General features: G+C 38.7%; 1 protein-coding gene across 1 annotated transcript in view; it reads left to right on the top strand.

Annotated features, from left to right (window-relative positions):
- The window catches only part of cdkal1 (CDK5 regulatory subunit associated protein 1-like 1), a 238,596-nt gene that overhangs the window by 25,152 nt on the left and 193,295 nt on the right, over window positions 1–20,149 (top strand). Inside the window, exon 4 of the mRNA XM_040118310.1 lies at window positions 13,541–13,625. Within this exon, the coding sequence (XP_039974244.1) occupies window positions 13,541–13,625 (85 nt within the window). The remainder of the gene's footprint in view (window positions 1–13,540; window positions 13,626–20,149) is intronic.

The following is a 20,149-nucleotide window of genomic DNA, read 5'->3' as shown; positions in this document are numbered from 1 at the left end:
AGATACACACATATTTATACAAAAACACATGTGCGCCAACACACGCACACACAAACACTCCCTGAGGACAGGGAACCTTTTAGACAGAAATGTTGTCAGCTGGGAATCCGTCTTGTTGTCCCAATCAGACATGCCCAACTTGTCACTCCTCACACACCCACTCTCAGATCACATGCTATGTCTGTTTATGTGCATATGTGTGTAGCTGTTACATTTGGGTTTATCAGTGCCCGTTATGATCATAACTCATCATAAAAGAGACTTTGAGTGTAATAAATTTTCAAATTTCAATCTTATTCCTTAAATGCTGTCATTGCTTCAGTTGATTGTATTGATCCACCCTAGATTGGTAATTCACATAGATGGATATTGTTTAAGGTAAAGAATTTTGTGGTGTAACAACGTGACTCAAATAAAAAAACAGTTAACAAAAAAATATTTGTTTTATTTTCCTTCTATCTTATTTTCACCAAGGGGTTTGTGACAGTTTTAATACAGTATGCGACACATTAAAACAGTAAGAGTGATGGATAAATGTGATTATAAATGGGTTAAACAAACTATTATTGTGTCTGTTTTCTTTTATTGTACTAACTTTAGCCTTACTTCTTGCCTTCAACTACACTAAGCTTAACGCAGTTCATCCACTACTTCGCACCATCAAGTGACGTCAATATTATTTTTCCTACTTGGAGTAACAGTTTCTTTATTTAGTGATATTTTAGTGTGACTTAGAGAATACTAGACAAGTATTGTGACCGGCTGAGAGGACATTGATTAAACACCTGATCTTCAAATTATGTCCCACTACACCCAGTCCTGTAGTCCATAGTACTGTGGTAGCTACATGGAGAAAAAAACAAACAAACACAGATAATCTACAAAACAGAGAGGTGCTATTACTTTTTTGTGATGCTGCTGCTGTTAGCATCAACTAGCCACTTTTGTCACTGAGCTCAAGACAGCGAGTAATCCCTATCATTGTCAGTCTTGCATAGCAGCAAGTAATTTTGTTGGATCACATTATGTCCTAGCAAATCTGACTTTCATGACAGTGATCTCTGTATCTGATTTGATTGTGATACATGACACTGTGGAGTGGGTCATAGCCCACCCTGCCCTCCAGTCCACCTGTCCTCCCAGCCAGTCAGCCTGGCATCCAGCTGTCCGGTCAACCAATCAGCCAGTAAGGCCATACAGGGCTTGTTAGCTCAGTCAAGTATATCCATTCACCCCAAAGCCACCCCTTTGCCCCAGCATGCTTACCCCTATAAACCACCACTGCACTGTATCCCAAGGTCAGCATGTCCTGTGTGTGTGTGTGTGTGTGTGTGTGTGTGTGTGTGTGTGTGTGTGTGTGTGTGTGTGTGTGTGTGTGTGTGTGTGTGTGTGCGCGCACGTGCGTGCGTGTGTGAGAGAGAGATCGGGGCAGTGGAGGAGGAAAGATGTGTTTGAGATGGAGGGTGGTATGGATGGAGCAGAGAAGACAGAAATAACAAGGGAGAGAAGTTTAAGTGTGTGTGTGTGTGCGCGCGTGCATACATGGGTGCACGTAGGAATGTGTGGGGGTGTGTGTGTGGGACGGGGTGGAAAGTGGGTCATGGCGTGGTCTGTGTGTGAAGCACCAGGAGCATCATATTGACCCCTAGGGCTGCTGTCTGCTTCTTCTCTATCTTACTTACACACACACTCACAAATACACATAAGCACCCAGGCGTCTTTGCCTTTGCCCTCATATATCATTTAGTGTAGCTGAAGACCAGAGGGGAATCAGAGACACCACAGATCTGTGTCTGTGGTCGTTCAGATATGTTGTTTTAGTTTACCTAGAAATGACTGAATGGACTCGTATAGCTGTACCAAACAGTATGGGAAATATAATCCAAATTTGACTGAGAACTAGTGTACTGCAAAGAAAGTACACAACAACTACTGCATTCAGTTTTATTGCCTTGTTCTTCAATACAATTAAATTTGTCTCAACTAGAGACAGATGTAACTTACACAGTGTATGTATAGCTAACGAGGTAATGTCAGAGACAGTTTTGAAACTTAGATAGTTCTGTCTGAAATGGAAAAAAATGATACTCTAGCGACCATGATAGCAGTGAAAGTGGGGTTATGTATGATATATATCCATCATCAACAGAGAGAGAATTAAAGGAGTGTGTATGAAAGGTTTATGGCGCTTGGAAAGCAGAGAGTCTCCAGAGCTCTTTTTCCTACATAAATATACAAGGTCTGACTGCAGTGAACTTTCTGAACTGCCTGAAAAACCCGAGCAGGATGCTTGGTAATCAGTGAGAGCTGTACTCTCCCGGCAGGGGGAAAAAGAAATCTGTTTGCAGAGTAATCACCTTGAGAGCTCCACAGTGCTGGAAAGCAAGATTGCTGGTTCATTTTAGATTGCAATCATATCAACACAACAGTATTAAATTATTTAGACGACAGTGCCAATTACTGAATGTGTAACTGTAAGGCTTTGTAAACTAACCTGCTATTTATAGAACAAGGTTTGTTTATACAGCCTTATTGCAGCACAGTCAAAATGGATGTATGACATACTCTCAGGGCTTGACGCTTACTTCTTTTCAACTTAGCAGCACAAGTGCTCCTAAGTTGAAAAATTTAGGAGTGCATAAAAAACTTTTAGGGTGCAATGAATATTGATCAAATAATGTGTTTTCCCTTAATAAAGGAATACGAGGAGACATTAATGCATTGAAAACAAAATGATTCAATTAATTTGAATACAAAATTAAACCCTGTTTTTCTGATTATTTTGGCCTCAAACTGTATTTATTTAATAATTATGTAATTATTTATACTTTAAACTGCTTGACACTGAATGAACAGTATAAATGGAATGGACATGGGATTGTTCTCTGCCACTGTAGGTTAAAATTGTATTTCCTACCAGCGGTGGAGGATGAACTCCAATTGCTGCTGGTGGCTTCCATTAACGTTACGTCGTCGCCTTCCTCGTCCATCTCGCGTGAACTGTTTCAGTCGAAACTTCCGAAACTTCAGTTTCTGTCGCACTTGGTCTTGGATCACGTGTTTTTTTTTCTGTGGACATTGTTTCAGCGCAATAATCACGTCATCGTCATTGTTGTTGTTTTATCAATGTTTTGACAACATTTTTGATATGTGGAGAAAATCTGGAAAGAAGAGAAAGTGGTGAAAACTAGGGGTTTTCAAATGTCATAGGAAAAAGGGAGGAATGGAGAAACAGTCAGTGCATGTAATAGTTGGTGGATAAATGAGGCGGGGATATATAGTTTAAGTAATGTGGGGAAAAATGAAAAGGAGAAGAGAATAGATTAAAGAAAAAGTTACTTGGGGGAAAGAGGGAGTAAAAGAGCGATGGTGGTTTTAGGATATTATGGTAAAATACCAGGTATGTGCATGCTGATAAAAGCTTAACAACGCTGTATGAATTCCATCTCTTATTAACCCCCACTGTGCCTGTGGCTTGTATTTTCATGCTCTGGTGTCTCCGGTAAAATACAGTTATTTGAAGCAACTCTGAAAACCATGTTTTACTCCTTTGAAAACATCTTTGGGAACTTACTTTATTCATTTTCAGAGAAAAATGCCATTCTGCCCTCGTTTGACTCTGTGAATCCAACTCCAGCAACTCTGCCTTGCATTTGGACAGTTTAGCCAGAAATATTACTCTGCATTTTGAGAACCTTCCCATAGAATGCCAATATCATAATACCTGTAAAATGCCCACGATAAGACTTCAGCATGCAAAGACAATAGTAGGGTTCCGTTTGTGTATTTATTAATTCATGGGCTTTATTTTTCTTTACAACTAGACAGAATGTTGTGTATGTTATTACAGCAGTGCTTCTGGCCATGGATTTAATATTGATACCATAGTAACCTAATTTTGTGTTGCTTGCAGCCTCATGTAGCATTATATGGTGAAATATTATGATTCACTTATTCCAGAGAGTTTTGCTTCACATCTTTCCTTGTTTCCTTGTTACTTGTTGTGGTGGTGTGTTTAACATTTACTCTCAGGGTCTAGTTCAAACTATGAAACTTAAGAGGTCAGATGTAGTCGTGAGAGAAACTGGCAGAAAGGTGATTTAAACACATTGCTTTATTCTTCTTCAAGCAGTCAAACACACTGGTGATGTATGACACATTTCAAGAACGATCCTTCCATTATCTATACTCGCTTATTCTCCGCAGACTCTCAGGGGGAACGAAGAATGTCCCTTGGTGACAGTGCTAACCACTGCACCGCTGTGCAGCCTACACTTTTAGATGCTGAACTTAAAAAGGCACTGCACACCTAAACATGTTTTTTGAGCTGTAAACTAAATGACATGACTGTACTGTGATGAAATACACCAGTGCTGGTGTAAATATTGACATTTCTTACCAAAGTTGTAAAAATCTGCATTTTGTAGGTTAAAAATGGCTCAACACACCATCTATTGTTGAATCATCCTGAACCTTGCAAGACCAATGCTGAAATAGAATCAACCGTTTGGGACTTCTTTACCTCATGAAATTTATATTGTTATTTTATTAATTTATTATTTTTATTCATATATTAAAAAAAAGAAAAATGTGTGTGTGTATATGCGTGTGTGTATATGTATGTGTGTATATATATGCGTGTGTGTATATGTATGTGTGTATATATGCGTGTGTGTATATGTATGTATGTATTGAGTGGATGGAGTTAGGCTCACAGCTAGGGTTGAAGTTGCAATTTAACAATGTCTTAACACATGCCAGTGGAGGCAAAGACGACTGAACCTTGTTTTCCAGCAACAATGCTTTTGAAATACAGCTATTTTTTCACTCTTGCTGGCTTGGTGCATGCATGCTACTGCATCAAGTTGTTTTTGTGTGTTGCAAAGATAAATTCCACCCAATAAAAAAATATGGCCCTTTTCAGCAGCTACTTTTAGGGAAAAGACAAATAAATTCATTCAATAAATTCAAATAAATTCACTCTCTAGAGTGAACAACTGATCTGAATTTACAGTTAACAGTTTTAATTTGTGAATTGTCACATCTGGATACAGTGGAAACATGGGAGAAATTACCTTATTCCAGTTTTGCCTCTTATTGTTTGTGTGTTTCTCTGCTTTCTGACCGTGCAGGTGAGCCTAATCTAATGTTTCTCTGTGGGTTGCTTACATACCCGTGGGTAAAGTGACAATAGACATAATGTACAAAAACAGCAGCAAACGTAACTGTATAGTGTTACCTGAAACAAAATATTTATGTAATTTCAAAGTTGAAAACACAAAGACCTGATAGGTACTAAAACATATTAACCATAAAATGTATTTTTTTTATGTTATGTTTATGAAACAAGTGTTTTGTTTCAGATCAGAGTGGGTTTCTTACTGATGACACTTTCTCACCCGCTACTCTTTACAGCTCCTTTTTTTCTTTTTCCCTCGTTTATTCCCTCTTTTCCAGTTTCATCTTCTCCACTCTGCTTTTTTCTTCCTTCCTCTTTTCACATTCTGCCTCTGTTTCTATTTCCTCATTGTGCTCACGTTGTTGGTCATCCTCAAAACCTGATTTGGATGTTGACTATCACCTGCCTCCACTTCACACTCACTTCTCTCTTCTTATTCGTCTCTCAGGATGACCCTCTTCTATGTCACTCTATCCTACCTATTCCTTGAATCCTTTTTGCTTTATTTCTTCTTATGTACACTAGCAGCCATCTGATCCTTGCTCTCACACTGTCTTTTGTTCATCTTTCCATCCATACTTATTTGGAGCATGCAGCTGCTCCCATAACCCTTTCTCCTCGTCTCTATGTACGACCTTGTGCATATGTGTACACAAACACACACACACACACACACACACACACACACACACACACACACACACACACACACACACACACACACACACACACACACACACACACACACACACACAGACTGACCCCATGTGCTACCTTTCCAACATCCTAGTCTGTTGTATGATTTAGTTGTGGGGTGGATTTAGGGTGAACCTTTCTCTCTGTCTCTCTGTCTCTCACACACACACACACACACACACACACACACACACACACACACACACACACACACACACACACACACACACAGAGGTCAATTTCCTTTCATGTATAGTGGGGTCAATTGTTTGCGAGTGGTAGAATTCCTTACTTCTTATTGGAGAAACTCACAAATACACACAATAAAAACAATTTATTTGGGGGTCAGCTGTTGTGGTCACATGGAAAATGTTTCTTATATTGGATAAAATATAAAGCAGAGTTTTCATCTGTGGCCTGCAGACTGAATGAAATAGTGCCATTATTACACTGGTGTGTGTTTGTGTGTGGGTATGCATACCAGAGAGAGAGAGAGAAATAGCCCTAATAAACTGGGTTCAGATGGTTTGGATAAAGGTGTCATGAGGTTTTGTGGTTCATCAAAAAATCAGCACGGTGTATTTGTAAAGTCTGACAATAGTAATAATGTCATTATGAATAGTTGCCATTTAGCTATTGATCACACATAACGAGAGCTGGTAAAATAATCATCTGTACTGTTTTCTAATTGACCTGTAGTAGGAGAATCAAATCCAAACAGTTAGAGAACAATTATGAACAGTTAATTTACTGCACCATATTTTGGCTTTGTTATATACTTAATTTTGTTTTATTTTTACATTTCAATCATTTATCTTTTTTTGTGGCTACTTCATGTTACATCTGTACATGCATATGCCAGAGTATAGAAATAAAAACACAGTATCTAAAATCATTGTTCTGCTTAACAGGTGATCCCATTGTAGGAATGTTCTCAGCCTCCTCTTCACACACCCTTCATACCTATGAACTCCAGACTTTTTGTTGGATTAATATAGGGCTAACATAACTAATCATTTTGTTACGCGCACGCACGCAGGCATTTACCCCCTCAAACACACATAAAGATACACACTTCCACACTCAAACACATACTAGGATGTCTGTCTCACCCTCTGGGCTTTTTCTTTATCAGATAAAAGATAAATCAACAGTTTGTGCACATTCCGTTCTAACAACCAATCACATAATTGCCGAAAGGCCATGATATGCAAAATTAACCAAATCACTCCCCTGCCATTGGCTGCACCTCAATACATATGCTTATTCAAATCTTATTCAAATTTAACTTTCCAGAGATTTCCCAATAGCAGCATTTTTTTGTGTGGAAGGAATTTGTGTGCACTTAAATGCTGACTCATTGAAGGTTACCTGGGCTCACTTTCCCACACTGATGTAGTTATAAACAGAAAAACACTCTTGTTGGAACCCATAAATTAATAACATCGTCCCTAAAAGAAGTCTTACTCCACCATGTCAACAAAAAGCCTTCTGTGTGGTTAAATGTTAGTCTGGCTGTGGAGAATGTTGATGTCACAATGTGAATGATGGGAACGATCAGTCAGCAAAGACAAGTCATCTGACTTTACACTGTTTGTGCAGTTCATATTACAAATTGTCAAGGTTCCAATAAAAAGCACCCAGTTTGTACTTCCCCTCTTATCTTTGCTAGGGAAAAAGTAAAATATAAAAATAATTGATTACCATCGATAACCATTAATAATTGATAATTGCTGACATAAAATCATGGACATGAAAATGATCTGTTTTCTAGAAAGTACCATAAAGAGCATTTAAATGTAACTACTTTTACTTTCAATTATCCATAGGCCATTCTAGCATACTGTCCACTGCCTTATGCACCAGATTATTTATGAATACATTGCACATTATTTTTTTAACATTAAAACATATGCATATCTGGATTTTAGCAATGCACAGTGCTGATTCTTCTAGATTCAGAGTCATCATTAGTCTGTCCTTTCCCAATTGGTGTCTAATTCATCTCAGCATAAAGTGTTGTATCTAAAACATCCAGTGATGTCAGACCAGACACTGCATCCCATTAAACATGTGACTTCATGAGATTACTTTTAGCTGCAAAGTTAGTGGTACTATGATCAGACCCATGTAGAGTTTCTTGCAATTTTCTACATTTTAGAAAACAATTTTTTTTTCGAGAGAGAGATTTGCAGCAATGTCTACATTTAAGGGAGGAAAAGCGATGCAGCATGATAATATTTTACACCATAAAAATGAAAATACTCAAAGGAAGGTACTTCATTTGGTAGGTCTTGAGCCTCCATTTCAGGAACAACATGATTTACAGCTTGCCATGCCTTTGCAAATACTTTGCTGCCTTTTTTGCTGCTAACTTTAAATGCAACATTAGGTAGGGCCAAGCAAAATGTCTGTGGCTTACAACAGAACACTACTTTATAAAAAGGGAATGGTGGCACACTGGACATTGCGAATAGTAGTTTTCAAAAAAAGAGCTGTGCTGTTCTCCCTGTGAAAATAATTATTCTTTAAGGGTAATTTTAATTTTGTCCTCAAAGTTTAGATCACTGTATCATCTTAACCAGATCCTGTGTACATGTGGCGGTATTGATTTCGTGTTGATCAATGGGAAAATGTTTTGCCTTGAGATTACACCTCTAATAGCCCTTTCTGACTCAGAAGCAGCTTCTGCCTCTGTTAATTTCAATGCTGGTGGTGGCTTTGACCCCCAGTTCACTGGCAGGAGTAGTGGCACTGACTGGGGGCATGCGGTTGCCAACAATGTGAAACTGGCACAGATCTTGTTTTCTGCCACTGAAGTTTGACTGTCTCAACCTTTTGCCACTGGACAGGAATGGACTGTTGTACTTGCTGCTGTGCGTATCTGCTGAGACCGATGCTGGATCAAGAACAGATGCTGCTGTGGTCACTTCCCGGACTGAAAGGGCCTTAGAGGTTTAAAGCTACAAATACCAGAAAGTCATTAGTAAGGGCATTTGGACAGAATCCATCGCTGCCTTGCTTCAGGGATGAAAAACAAGGATTTGAAAATCATGTGAACAAGACAAGAGCTAGATGTATAACTCGTGGGCATTAGCAAATAGTGTTGCTCACCTTAATTATGGCAGCAGTATTTAATATAGTGCTAAAATTATTGATCAATTTATATAAGTGTCAATTATAGATTTAAGTTTTAATTACTTGCTTTAGTTAAATATCAAAGTAAAAATACCAAACATTAAATAGAGATGCAAAGATTAGTTTGTAATGTGATTATGAAGTTACTACTAGGTAACTTAATGGTAACATTTTACAGACCATACCAATAATCAATAAATAAAATAGAAATTAGTGGATTATTATATATAAAAAATAGTCAGTTGCTATGCTCATTCAATATGTATGAGTTGGTTCATTTGAAATTTATCGGATTCAGAAACTGTTGAACAAAAAGAAACTTTAAAACTGAAATATTCCAGCAGTGTCACTCAAGCATGTTTTTGTTTTTGCTGTTTGCTGTAGTTCTTTTTCTGTGTAGTTTTAATCCATGGACCGGTAAATTGTGCTGACTCTGTAGATAGGATTGTTTTTGCAGATGTTTGTACTGTATCTGTCTTGAGTGTGTGTGTGTGTGTGTGTGTGTGTGTGTGTGTGTGTGTGTGTGTGTGTGTGTGTGTGTGTGTGTGTGTGTGTGTGTGTGTGTGTGTGTTAAATTAATGGAGAGGTTGTTATTGTTGGTCTGGAAATCCTCCCTCGGGACAGAGAGGAGACAGCAACCACACAGCTGAGACCACTCCCACTAGCCCTGCATACGCATTTGTGTTTGTGTTTGTGTGTGTGTCTGGCTTGCCTAGACAAATAAATGTAAGCATAATGGGCACCTTTTGCCAGCTGAACTTATTTTCTCTCTCGCTCTCTCTCCTCTCTCTCTTGCTCGCTCGCTCTCTCTCCTCTCTTTCTCTCTCTCTATCTCTCTCTCTTTTCATTTCCTCCTCACAAATACAAACATGCACATATTTCGTCTGTGGCTTTAGGATTACTCTGTATTTTTGTATTCTGGGCTATTAATAGTCCTTTCCCAATAGAAGTTAAGATTCCCTGCAACAAACACAACACAACTATCAAAAACAAAACCAACCCCATCTCATGATCCTTGTCTTACCAGTGTGACTCACGTTGTTTCAGTGCTTTTATGAGACATGCAGCTGTACTTGTGTTTTTATGAGACATCGTTAAGTCTCGCTTACTGTCTGATACAACCAGCTAACACACCTCAAGGCCCAAACTGCTGTTAAAATTATTAAAACATGAAATATGATCTCAATGCCTTAATTGTTATTTAAAATGTATCAAAACATTGTGAATAAAAAGTTGTGGGTTGAATTATTCACTTACAGATTTTTTGTCTCATTGGACTTTTCCTTATCAGGCTTATATTGCACTCTTGGCAAATTGGCATAATAAAGGTTTTGAATTCAACTTACTGAAACCTGATAAACCTTGATATTATTTCATAAATGATGCTAGTGCCACTACACTGGATAATTTGTATTTATTTTTCTTAATAATGTAAGTCAGAATGTACAAGCAAGATATTGATTGTTCAGTCAGACTAAAAAATGAGAGCGAAAAGACCTTTCATTTTACTTGTGATTCCTTGTGAACAGTGTTTCCACTAGTATTTTTTGGATGGACTGGCCACGGTCCCGCATTACATCCCAGAATATCCGTGACTGAGTGAGTGAGTGAGAGAGTTGAGTTTGTGATGAAGTTGCACCATTGGTCGGCCGGCCGAGTTTTGGGGTTACCCCATTGGCTGTTCCTCTTTCCAAATGAATTAGCGCAAACAGTTTTTATAATGTCATCAGGGGACGTTTACAGGCATTGTAGCCAACTTAGTGCCTTGTCGCTACATTTGCCAACTTTTCAGACCCCTTTTAGCAACTGTTTTTCAAAAAAGCACCTGGTGACATAGCTATTTTCCGTAGACGAGAGTCACCAGGCTTTCCCTCCACAGGCACACCACTCTATGCGTCTCATTCATTTGACCGCACGGCAGCTGACACAGACTTGAATGAGCTTCTAACTTTCTCTCTAGTGATCATTTTACAAGTAAATATAGTTGAAATTAAAATGCAGCTGTTATCTTTAAAGTTATGGTGATTTTGTCAGATGACGTCATGGTTAAAAATCAGGATGCTAGCAGTCAAGAGCAGAAGCTTGGAAATGGCTTGGAAGTAACTGCTGGTTAAAATGTAGTCTTAATGGGCCACGTTTCAGTCACTATTTCATACTTGTTAATGTCTGTGTCCGTGTCTGTGTTCCTGTTCTTTATGGAAGTGAGCCCAGTCCCAGAATAAGCATGCAGCACATTCTCATGCACACCCCGAATGACAGGCACACAGAGAGGACCGGTAAAGGATTTTGATGGTCCTTCGGCCCACCGAAGCGGCGGCCCATCGGGATTTGTACCGGTATGCCCAATGGCCGGTCCGACTATGAAGGGGTTTGTTTTACCTGGGTGGTGCGCGTGCGTAGTATGCCAGCGATCGGAGTGAATACCAGTAGGTAATAAAAATCCATCTAACTTAATGTAAGCCAATTAAATTTGTTCTTGGTCCCTGTGTGTGTGTTTTGTTGAGATTGAGGGCTTGAGAAACAGTGTTTACCAAAGGCAAGGTGTGGTGTACTGGTAATCTCCCCTTTCTCTGCATCTTGGGACATGCTGTGTGAAAAGAACTGTGGGTGCGTATCAAATTAACTAAAGCAGGAAATACTGTGTGTGTGTGTGTGTGTGTGTGTGTGTGTGTGTGTGTGTGTGTGTGTGTATGCTTGACTGCAGCTGGGAAGTGGATTCTAAGTGAAATATCTGGTTCAATGTAGCGTAAAGGAGCGAGCTTCTAGCTCCCCACCACTGCCGTGCCATATCCCCCCGAGTATATGTGTCTTTGTGTGTGACAGCTCTCCTGGCAGTGCCATGCAATGCCTGCCACCATTGCCTTGAGTAGCAGCCAAGCTTAACATCGCAAGGAGCAACACACAGCTGTGTGTGTGTGTGTGTGTGTGTGTGTGTGTACACATGTCTTTCTATGTTTGTGTGGGTGAATTTTAGTTTGAAACCGTTGTAGTGAAGAACTTTTAGGCCTGTCCCGTTTGAGGGTTAAGACGTGATATTAAAGTTAGAATTAGGTTTATATTATGGTTAGGGTAAGGGTTGGGGTTAGGCTTTTAGGGCAAGGGGCTAGGGAGTGCAATACGTCAGTGAGTGTCCTCAAAACTATAGAAAGACCAATGTGTGTGTGTGCGTGTACATGTTGATTAAAAATATGTTTAAATGACCTAAGTTTAAGTAACTTATTAAATCAAAATAGGTCTTTTTCTCGCGGATGCACTTCTTATCAGTTATTACCTCTGCCAAGGAGTTTATGTTTTCACCTGTGTCTGTTTATTTGTTTGGTGATTTGTTTAATTGTGAGCAGGATTATGCAAAAACTACTGAACCGATTTGCAACAAACTTGATGGAGGGATGGGGCATGGGCCAGGGAAGAACCCATTAAATGTTGGTGCGGAGCCTATTAAAGAGGCAGATCCAGGAATTGTTTTATCACTTTCTTTAACATTGTGAGATAGGGCATTTTTCGCCTTGGCGGGCGTATGCGCTCTACTGACTGCCACTATAGTTTTAGCAACAACCAAACTGCTGCTAAATCTCCATGTCCGAGGATGTCATGCAAAGCAGCCAGGGTCACAGCCAATAAACACAAGTTTTCTAATCCAGCACATAAACTTTATTGTGGCAGAGCTGGGCCAGGACCTGGATGTGGGATCCTTTTGGTAACTTTGAAGCCTCTGCACTTAAGCAACTTTATTAGGAAAGCATGTTAAAATTGAGCCTGCATTGCTACAGTGTTGTACATTTTCAAGTTGAAAACATGATACGCCAAAACAATTGAAACATTTGGTTTAGTTGAGTCAAGGCAGAGGAAACTTGAAGGACAGGAAACCGCCAAACCATTCAAAGCCTTTTAAAAAAACAGTCAATAAAACATTAAAATCAACACTGCTTACTGTGACCCAATAAAAGGAGGCCAGTACAGAAGCAATCTGGTCCCCTTTTCTTTTGGTACTCAAAAACCTAACTTCAGCATTCTGGATTAGCTGCAGGCAAGCCAGAATAAAAACGAGTGACACAAACAAACACGTGCTCATGGAATTAGATGAATGTAAATGAGATGAGAACATGCAGAACTTTTTCCAAATCTGAGAATATGATGTGATGATGTGTACCTAAATAATACCTTGAATTCACTAGACACTTTAAAAAAAAAAAACTGTAAAGATCCGAAAAGATTTTTCTGCATGGACTTTTTTTTCCATAACATTTAGTACAAGTAACAATTTAGAGACTGGTTGAAAATGACTAAAACACGTGGGATGATTTCGGTGTGACTTTTTGAGGACATGCTGACCCATTGCTTCAGACACACAGGAACTGTCAGATCATTTAAGGTTTTCCGCTTTTTTAGGATGCCCTGTGCTATGTTGAATCTTGTGTAATATGATTTGTTTTGTGACTGTCTCTTGATTGGTTAGATCTAGGTTAGAGGTCACGCTTGTGATTATGTTCTATAAATAATAATTGAACTTTCTCTGTCTTTCTGTAGATGACCCAACAGAAGCAGACCTGTGGCTGCTCAACAGCTGCACTGTGAAAAACCCTGCAGAGGACCACTTCAGAAACTCAATCAAGTACTGAAAAACACTAAATACACACTTTGCCCTCTATTTGTTATTTTATGCAGCCAGTAGAAAATAGATTTAGTTGTTTCATAGAAAGTGGAGCAAAATAAAACAAACAAACATTAATGTTTAAAACAATTACAGCAATCAATCAGGACTAGTTTGGTTGGCTGCAGGAATAAGAACTGAAGGAGATTTAAAAAAAAAAAAAATAATCCAACATGGTCAATCCACTCTAAGACTACAAGCCACCTAGATCACGTGCATAACCAATTTTATAAGTAGGTTCCATGTCATTTTGTTTGAGATGATATTATTCAGTCAGAATTTAAAATTTGTCTCTTGAAACATCAAGACGGCAAAATAATAGCCTGCCAAAATAATTACATCTTTCAAACCCATCAACAAATAAAGATGCAAAATATGAGACAGCTAGAATAATATGACTTAGATCCTTGAATATCTTTGGTTTTCGGTAGTATATGAAGGCAACTGCACTTGCTTGAAGTTCTTGAAGATGTTTCACACCTCATCCGAAAAGAATCTTCAGTATTTTTGGTTATTTAAAAATTCTGTTTGTCTACGTCAACATATTATATCTGCAATAGCCACAAAAATTAATTAATGGGTTTATGGGTTTATGTCAAGTTTTGCTATACAAAATGCATTTTCTCATGCATACTGTGTGTGTGTGTGTGTGTTTGTGTGTGTGTGTGTGTGTGTGTGTGTGTGTGTGTGTGTGTGTGTGTGTGAGTGTGAGTGAGAGAGAGAGAGAGAGTTACACCTGTTCAGCCTGTTGCCCCATGTTAGTTTCTACCTACTCACTGTTCCACTGATCTCTCGCTGCACTGTTGAAATACACAGAGAGAGAGAGAGAGAGAAACGTCGCATATTTGCATAAACATAGAGAAATTTAACTAGGGACTGTTTTACATTTTGATTAATTTCCCTCCATCAGGGTTACACACAACCCTGACGGGCATGTGCATTTGTGGTAGTGAGAGAGAAAAAGAGTCACGAGGTGATTCTATGTGTAAAATCAGGATTTTGTTATTGAAGACAGCTTTAAGCTTCACTTCGGGGAAGATATTGTGAACATATTGATTCTTAATATAGCTGCTGTTAACGGATACAATTTTAAACTCTCCACCCCACTATGACAAAGAAGACAACCATTTTTTTTTCAAATTCTTACTAACATTCATTTGAGTTATGTAAAATCCAGATAATCTACTTGAACCTGTCTCTAGGGGCCATTAGAGGAATTGCATGATAACATAAATGGCTTGCATAGTGAATCTAATTAAAACTAAATTTAGAAAGTACAATATTTTTTTATATCCAATACAACTTTTATTGGATATAAAAAGATAATAGTGTATCATGATAAGTAAACATATTAAAAGGAAATTAAACGTAGATCAGTTAATTGCAAGTTTGGAAGGCTTTGAATTGGTATAGTTCTCTAAAAATGTTCTAATATTACTAGCAATTTTATATTCACCACATTAATAAATTACATCCCAAGTACAAGTACAGCTGCACCGATTTTAAAAATAACTACTTGGCTTCTCTAACTTTATAAGTTCCTCTCCTTGACTAATTGATCTTCCCTTTTCAGTTAACCGTTTTAGAGCTGAAAGACTTTGATTAATGAAACTGCAGAGTAGTCCAGTTGATCAACAGAAAATTCATTGGCAACTAATCGTTTTAGTCACTTTTCAGTCAAAAAATGCTAAACATTTACAGTTTCTCAAACCAAAAGCTTTTCTTTGTCTTATATGATAATAAATTGTACATCTTTGGGTTTCGGTCTGTTAGATTTTATAATTGGAATTTTTTGACTTTTTATAGACAAAAAGATAAATTGATGAAATGAGGAAACAATCCTCAAATTAATCAGTAATGAAATGAACTGTTTTCCACCGTGAATGTGGGGGGACCACACAGCTCAGGCTGTTTCAAGCACTACCAAAACAGAAGAAAGAGCGTTCATGTCTGAATCATCAAAATGGAGTAACTTTTCATAAGGCAATATTACAGTTTGAAGGGTGAACAATTTCACTTGGCCAACTTGATCAGCGCAATCTTCCTTTCTTTCTGCTTCAGCCGTCTCATCATTCTTGCTTTCTCCGTCACTCTTTCTGTCACGCCATTTTTTATGCAAAGAATTTTTCAATTGAAATGTACAAAATAATAACACACTTCACGACTTAGAAAATGTCTTCCTTGTTGATGCCAGAGTTTTTTTTTTCTACTGAAAATCACCCAGCTGTAATGCTAATGCAATTAATGCTCTATTCACTGGAAAGGATTCACACACGCGCGCATGCACGCCTGTGCACACTTGTGAACACAGAGGAGGAATAGAAAAGTTTTTTGCCTTTCATCACTCGCTGCTTGTATGATTGAGACACAAAAATGTTACTCTTTTTTTTCGCCTTCGTTTTTCCTTGACTTCATTGGATTGACAGAATGAAAAAAATGAGAGGAGGAGGCAGGCACACGATCTGCCTCGCGCTCAGTCACACTCTGACTGAGCGTTATGCCTGCACCTCCTGGTACCAAAAGCACACGCACTTATAATTCACACCCACGTGCTGAGGCATCATGTCTGGTGGTCCTAAAAGACAAGATGCCTAAAAAAAGACTGAAAATCTTTTTAAATTTATGGAATAATTCTTTTAGAATTCAGTGCCTTAGAATCTTGAAGCTGAATCTCAAACCTAGATAAGTCTAAGGCCCCTTGTTTGAGGAGAGTAAGAGTTAATGTTTTGGTTGATGTTTGACATGCAGCAAATTTTTTTCTATACCCTTTTGGAATTTGTATTAATGTACTCTCCGTTGTAGCCAACTCTAGAGTTATATTTTTTTGTATAGTATAATGTTCGCGATGAGACATTGTGGAGCTTATCCTCCTGACTTTTATTGCTTTGTCATCTCCTATCAATAGGTTCTCCACAGAAAAAGGAAGAGTTTTTTTTGTCTGTTGGATATGGCTTTCATGGGTAATAATGCATTAACCTTGAATCCTGTCTGCTAATTTGTTTGTGTGTATGTCTCCCCTCTCTGACTCTATTTGGAGAAGCAGTTGGAGACCATTACATTGCATGTTAAATAACAAGCTCTATTATTCTGTGTTGCTCAGCTTGTTGTTCTGAACACACTTTTCTGTAAAAAAGACACTTCATTAGCCATGCTGTTATGCCTTGTCACAGCTCAAAGTTAATGTTAAAGGAGACCGGCCAGACCACCCTCTATGCTGGAAGTTTTTTTTAATAATAATCCTAGGAAGGAGGGAGGGAACATAAACTCTTTTTTAATTTCCAGTTAAAGGAAAGATCTGTTTTAAATGGCATCTTTTGTTAACTCTATACATGTGGGCGTTGGGTTTACAGATTATTATTATTATTATTTTTATCTCTGTTTTGAGACTGACCAGTGAATGCTCAATTTTTTGTGGAAATCAGGCTGTGTTTTACCATTTCCTTATCTTAGTTTACAGATTAAGCTAAGGTCCTGTGTATGTTAAAACAATTTGCAGGCCATTTTGGCATCCTGTCCCATATTACTGGTGTGTGTCGGTGCATTAGTGTGTAAAACAAATTGTCCCCCATGGCTGTGGCTTGTGGCACATTATGTACAACGAACCACACAAACGCATGTACACAGAGGTCACAATCGGTGTCCTAGTAAATGAGGTGAGGGGTTTGAAATGGAAACACAGGGGCTTTCAGCAGTCTTCTATCATGGTTTCAAGAGAACAAGGGAAAAGATGGTTTATTACTTCTGGAGGACTGGGGCTTCGTTGGCATCTATGCCAACGTGAGGAAAAAGGAGAGGTGTTTGTGTGTGTGTCAGTACATTAATATGTTTACTTAATAATTCCTTTCAGTACTACCAGCTATTGCATTTTGAATTGAAGCTGCTTTGTGTCATTTTGTTCAGCAGGCAGGGGTGAGTTGACATATATGGGAGATGGGATCTTTCCAGTTTCTTTTTTAGAGTAATGGCGTGCTCTGCCCTGCTGTTAATTCCGTCAGCAGGACTTCTACATCAGGAACTCATTAAGTAACCTGAACTTCTAATAGAGCAGCATCTGAATGCTAAAAAGTCAATTAGTATGGATATTTGGGTGTGCATGTGTTTTGAAACGCTAAAATCTATAGCGTAATTCAGTATCAGGGACCTCTCAAATCAATGAACGCGGCATGCATTACAGAAACAGTTGCTCAGCAGCATGTAATTAAACTGCTCTGTGTTTGTGGGTGGGTGTATGTGTGAGTGTGTGTGTGTGTGTGTGTGTGGGTGGGACTTCTTCACTTGGCTGTCTCTAGTAATTTGTATGATCAAGGGAATGTATGCTTAACGAATTAGAACCCAACTCGGAGTTCTATACTTTGGTTTTCAAAATAACCCAATTCCCATATTATATTTACATTCATTTTAATACAATTTCAATATTCATGAACCAGTCATAAGAAAGAAAAGCCATTAATGTTAATTGAAAAGGGACACACAACACACAGAATGAACTGTTGGAAGAAGTCCAAAGTGTTATGTGCTGTGCTGTGCTTATACTGTATATTTATAACAGATGTGTAGGCGAGGTGGTGAATATGTATCATGCCCCCTGGCTACAGGACAGTGTATTGTTGGCTCAGTGTTGTCTTGGCAGAAGTTTCTTTAAAATTTAGGCCACTGATTGTAAACCACATGTAGCCAAAAGTGTAGTGGAAGACAGTTCTAAAGTTATCTGCTTTACACACAGGGTAAAGGCTTACATATTATTTCACAAGATAAAGTAGAAAAATAAGTGTGTATGTGTGCTGGCTATGACAGGGTCTTGATCTGGTGGTCCTTCATCCACACCTTGATTGACCTAGCTGTGTGGCATGGAGCATTGTCCTGCTTGAAAAACCAATCCTCAGATTTGGGGAACATTGTCAGAGCAGAAGGAACTAAGTTTTCTTCCAGCATAACCTTGTACGTGGCTTGATTCGTGCTTCCTTCGCAAAGACGCATCTGCCCAATTCCAGCCTTGCTGAAGCAGTCCCAGATCATCACCGATCCTCCATCAAATTTCACAGTGGGTGCGAGACACTGTGGCTTGTAGGCCACTCCAGGTCTCCGTCTAACCATTAGACGACCAGGTGTTGGGCAAAGCTGAAAATTGGACTCATTAGAGAAGATGACCTTACTCCAGTCCTCTATTGTCCAATCTATATGGTCTTTTGCAAACCTCAGCTTGGCTCTTCTTGGCTTCTTATGATGGAGGGCTTTTTTCTAGCTTTACACGACTTGAGCCCTACCCCTAGGAGCCTGTTTCGAACCGTTCTCGCCATGCACTTCACCCCAGCTGCCATTTGCCATTCTTTTTGTAGGTAACTTTAAGCCATCCTACGGTTACTGAGTGACATTCAAATGAGTTGACGGTCATCCTGGTCAGTTGAGAGGCATTTTCGCCCTCTGCCGGTCTCTAGCTTTGCTGTCCCCAATGTCTGCTGTATGCATGTATGCATATATGTATATATGTATGTGTGTGTGTGTGTATGTATGTATGTATGTATGTGTATATATATGTGTGTATCTGTATGCATATATGTATATATGTATGTGTATATATGTGTAAAAATGTTAAAATATGGTTCTCTAATGCAATGTATTCTGCTGAGGAATCAGTACAGACAGCCGAGATGTTATTACTAATACTGAAGGTAATCACATTTACAATTAGCTAGTAGTAGGCAGTAAAGAGGATCTTTATATCTTAAATGTAACTTTTTAATATAATTTGATAAAAGCTTGAGCACATAGGGCAATAGTGTATTTTCCAATTTAATACCATACATTTATAGTGGAATTGCAGGTGGTGCAAGCATTATAGCCTACGGCAGCGTATGTTGATTAGTAAGATGTCAACTGATGTGGGGGAAATGATTTTGTGTCATTGATTCCTGACTACATATTTACCAGAGGCAAAGGTCATGCTTGGCAAATAAAATCATTAAAGTGAAAATCAACCCTTAAACAAAATTTACATGTTGTTTCCTCAGCCCTTATTTCTCAAACTGTGTCGGAGGGAATTAAAAACTCTTTCCAAAACCTAGAATTCAGAGCGCTGAGGATGCAGTCGTTCAGATGACAGAACTTTCAGATGACAAGACCTCAGCTGCTCCATTAATAATGGATCGGAGACTGACCTCAGAAAACATGAACACTGCTCACCCACAGTCACATAAATACATATTAGTCTAGTTTATTCTTCTAAGAATCAGTCAAAAGTCTGACATTGCTCTGTGCTCAAGAGAAGTGTTTTCTTTTTACAGCGCCTATAATGCATGGAGCTATTTATTTTGGCCTTACAATACATTGTTTTAAATGAACTGACACACCGAATGTGACTGACATTAAGGCCAGAAATGTTTCCTTTTCAGCAGGACATGACAGCGAGGTATAAACAATTTGAAATCTGCAGTGACCTTTAGAGTTGTTTACTAAGGGCAGTTGTTTTATGTCCGTGTTCACCCAGT

Source organism: Xiphias gladius, chromosome 22 (assembly GCF_016859285.1).
Source record: "Xiphias gladius isolate SHS-SW01 ecotype Sanya breed wild chromosome 22, ASM1685928v1, whole genome shotgun sequence".
In the NCBI taxonomy this organism is placed as follows: domain Eukaryota; kingdom Metazoa; phylum Chordata; class Actinopteri; order Istiophoriformes; family Xiphiidae; genus Xiphias; species Xiphias gladius.
Note: the sequence above shows the minus strand (reverse complement) of the source record. Positions and strands in the feature narration are given on the sequence as shown.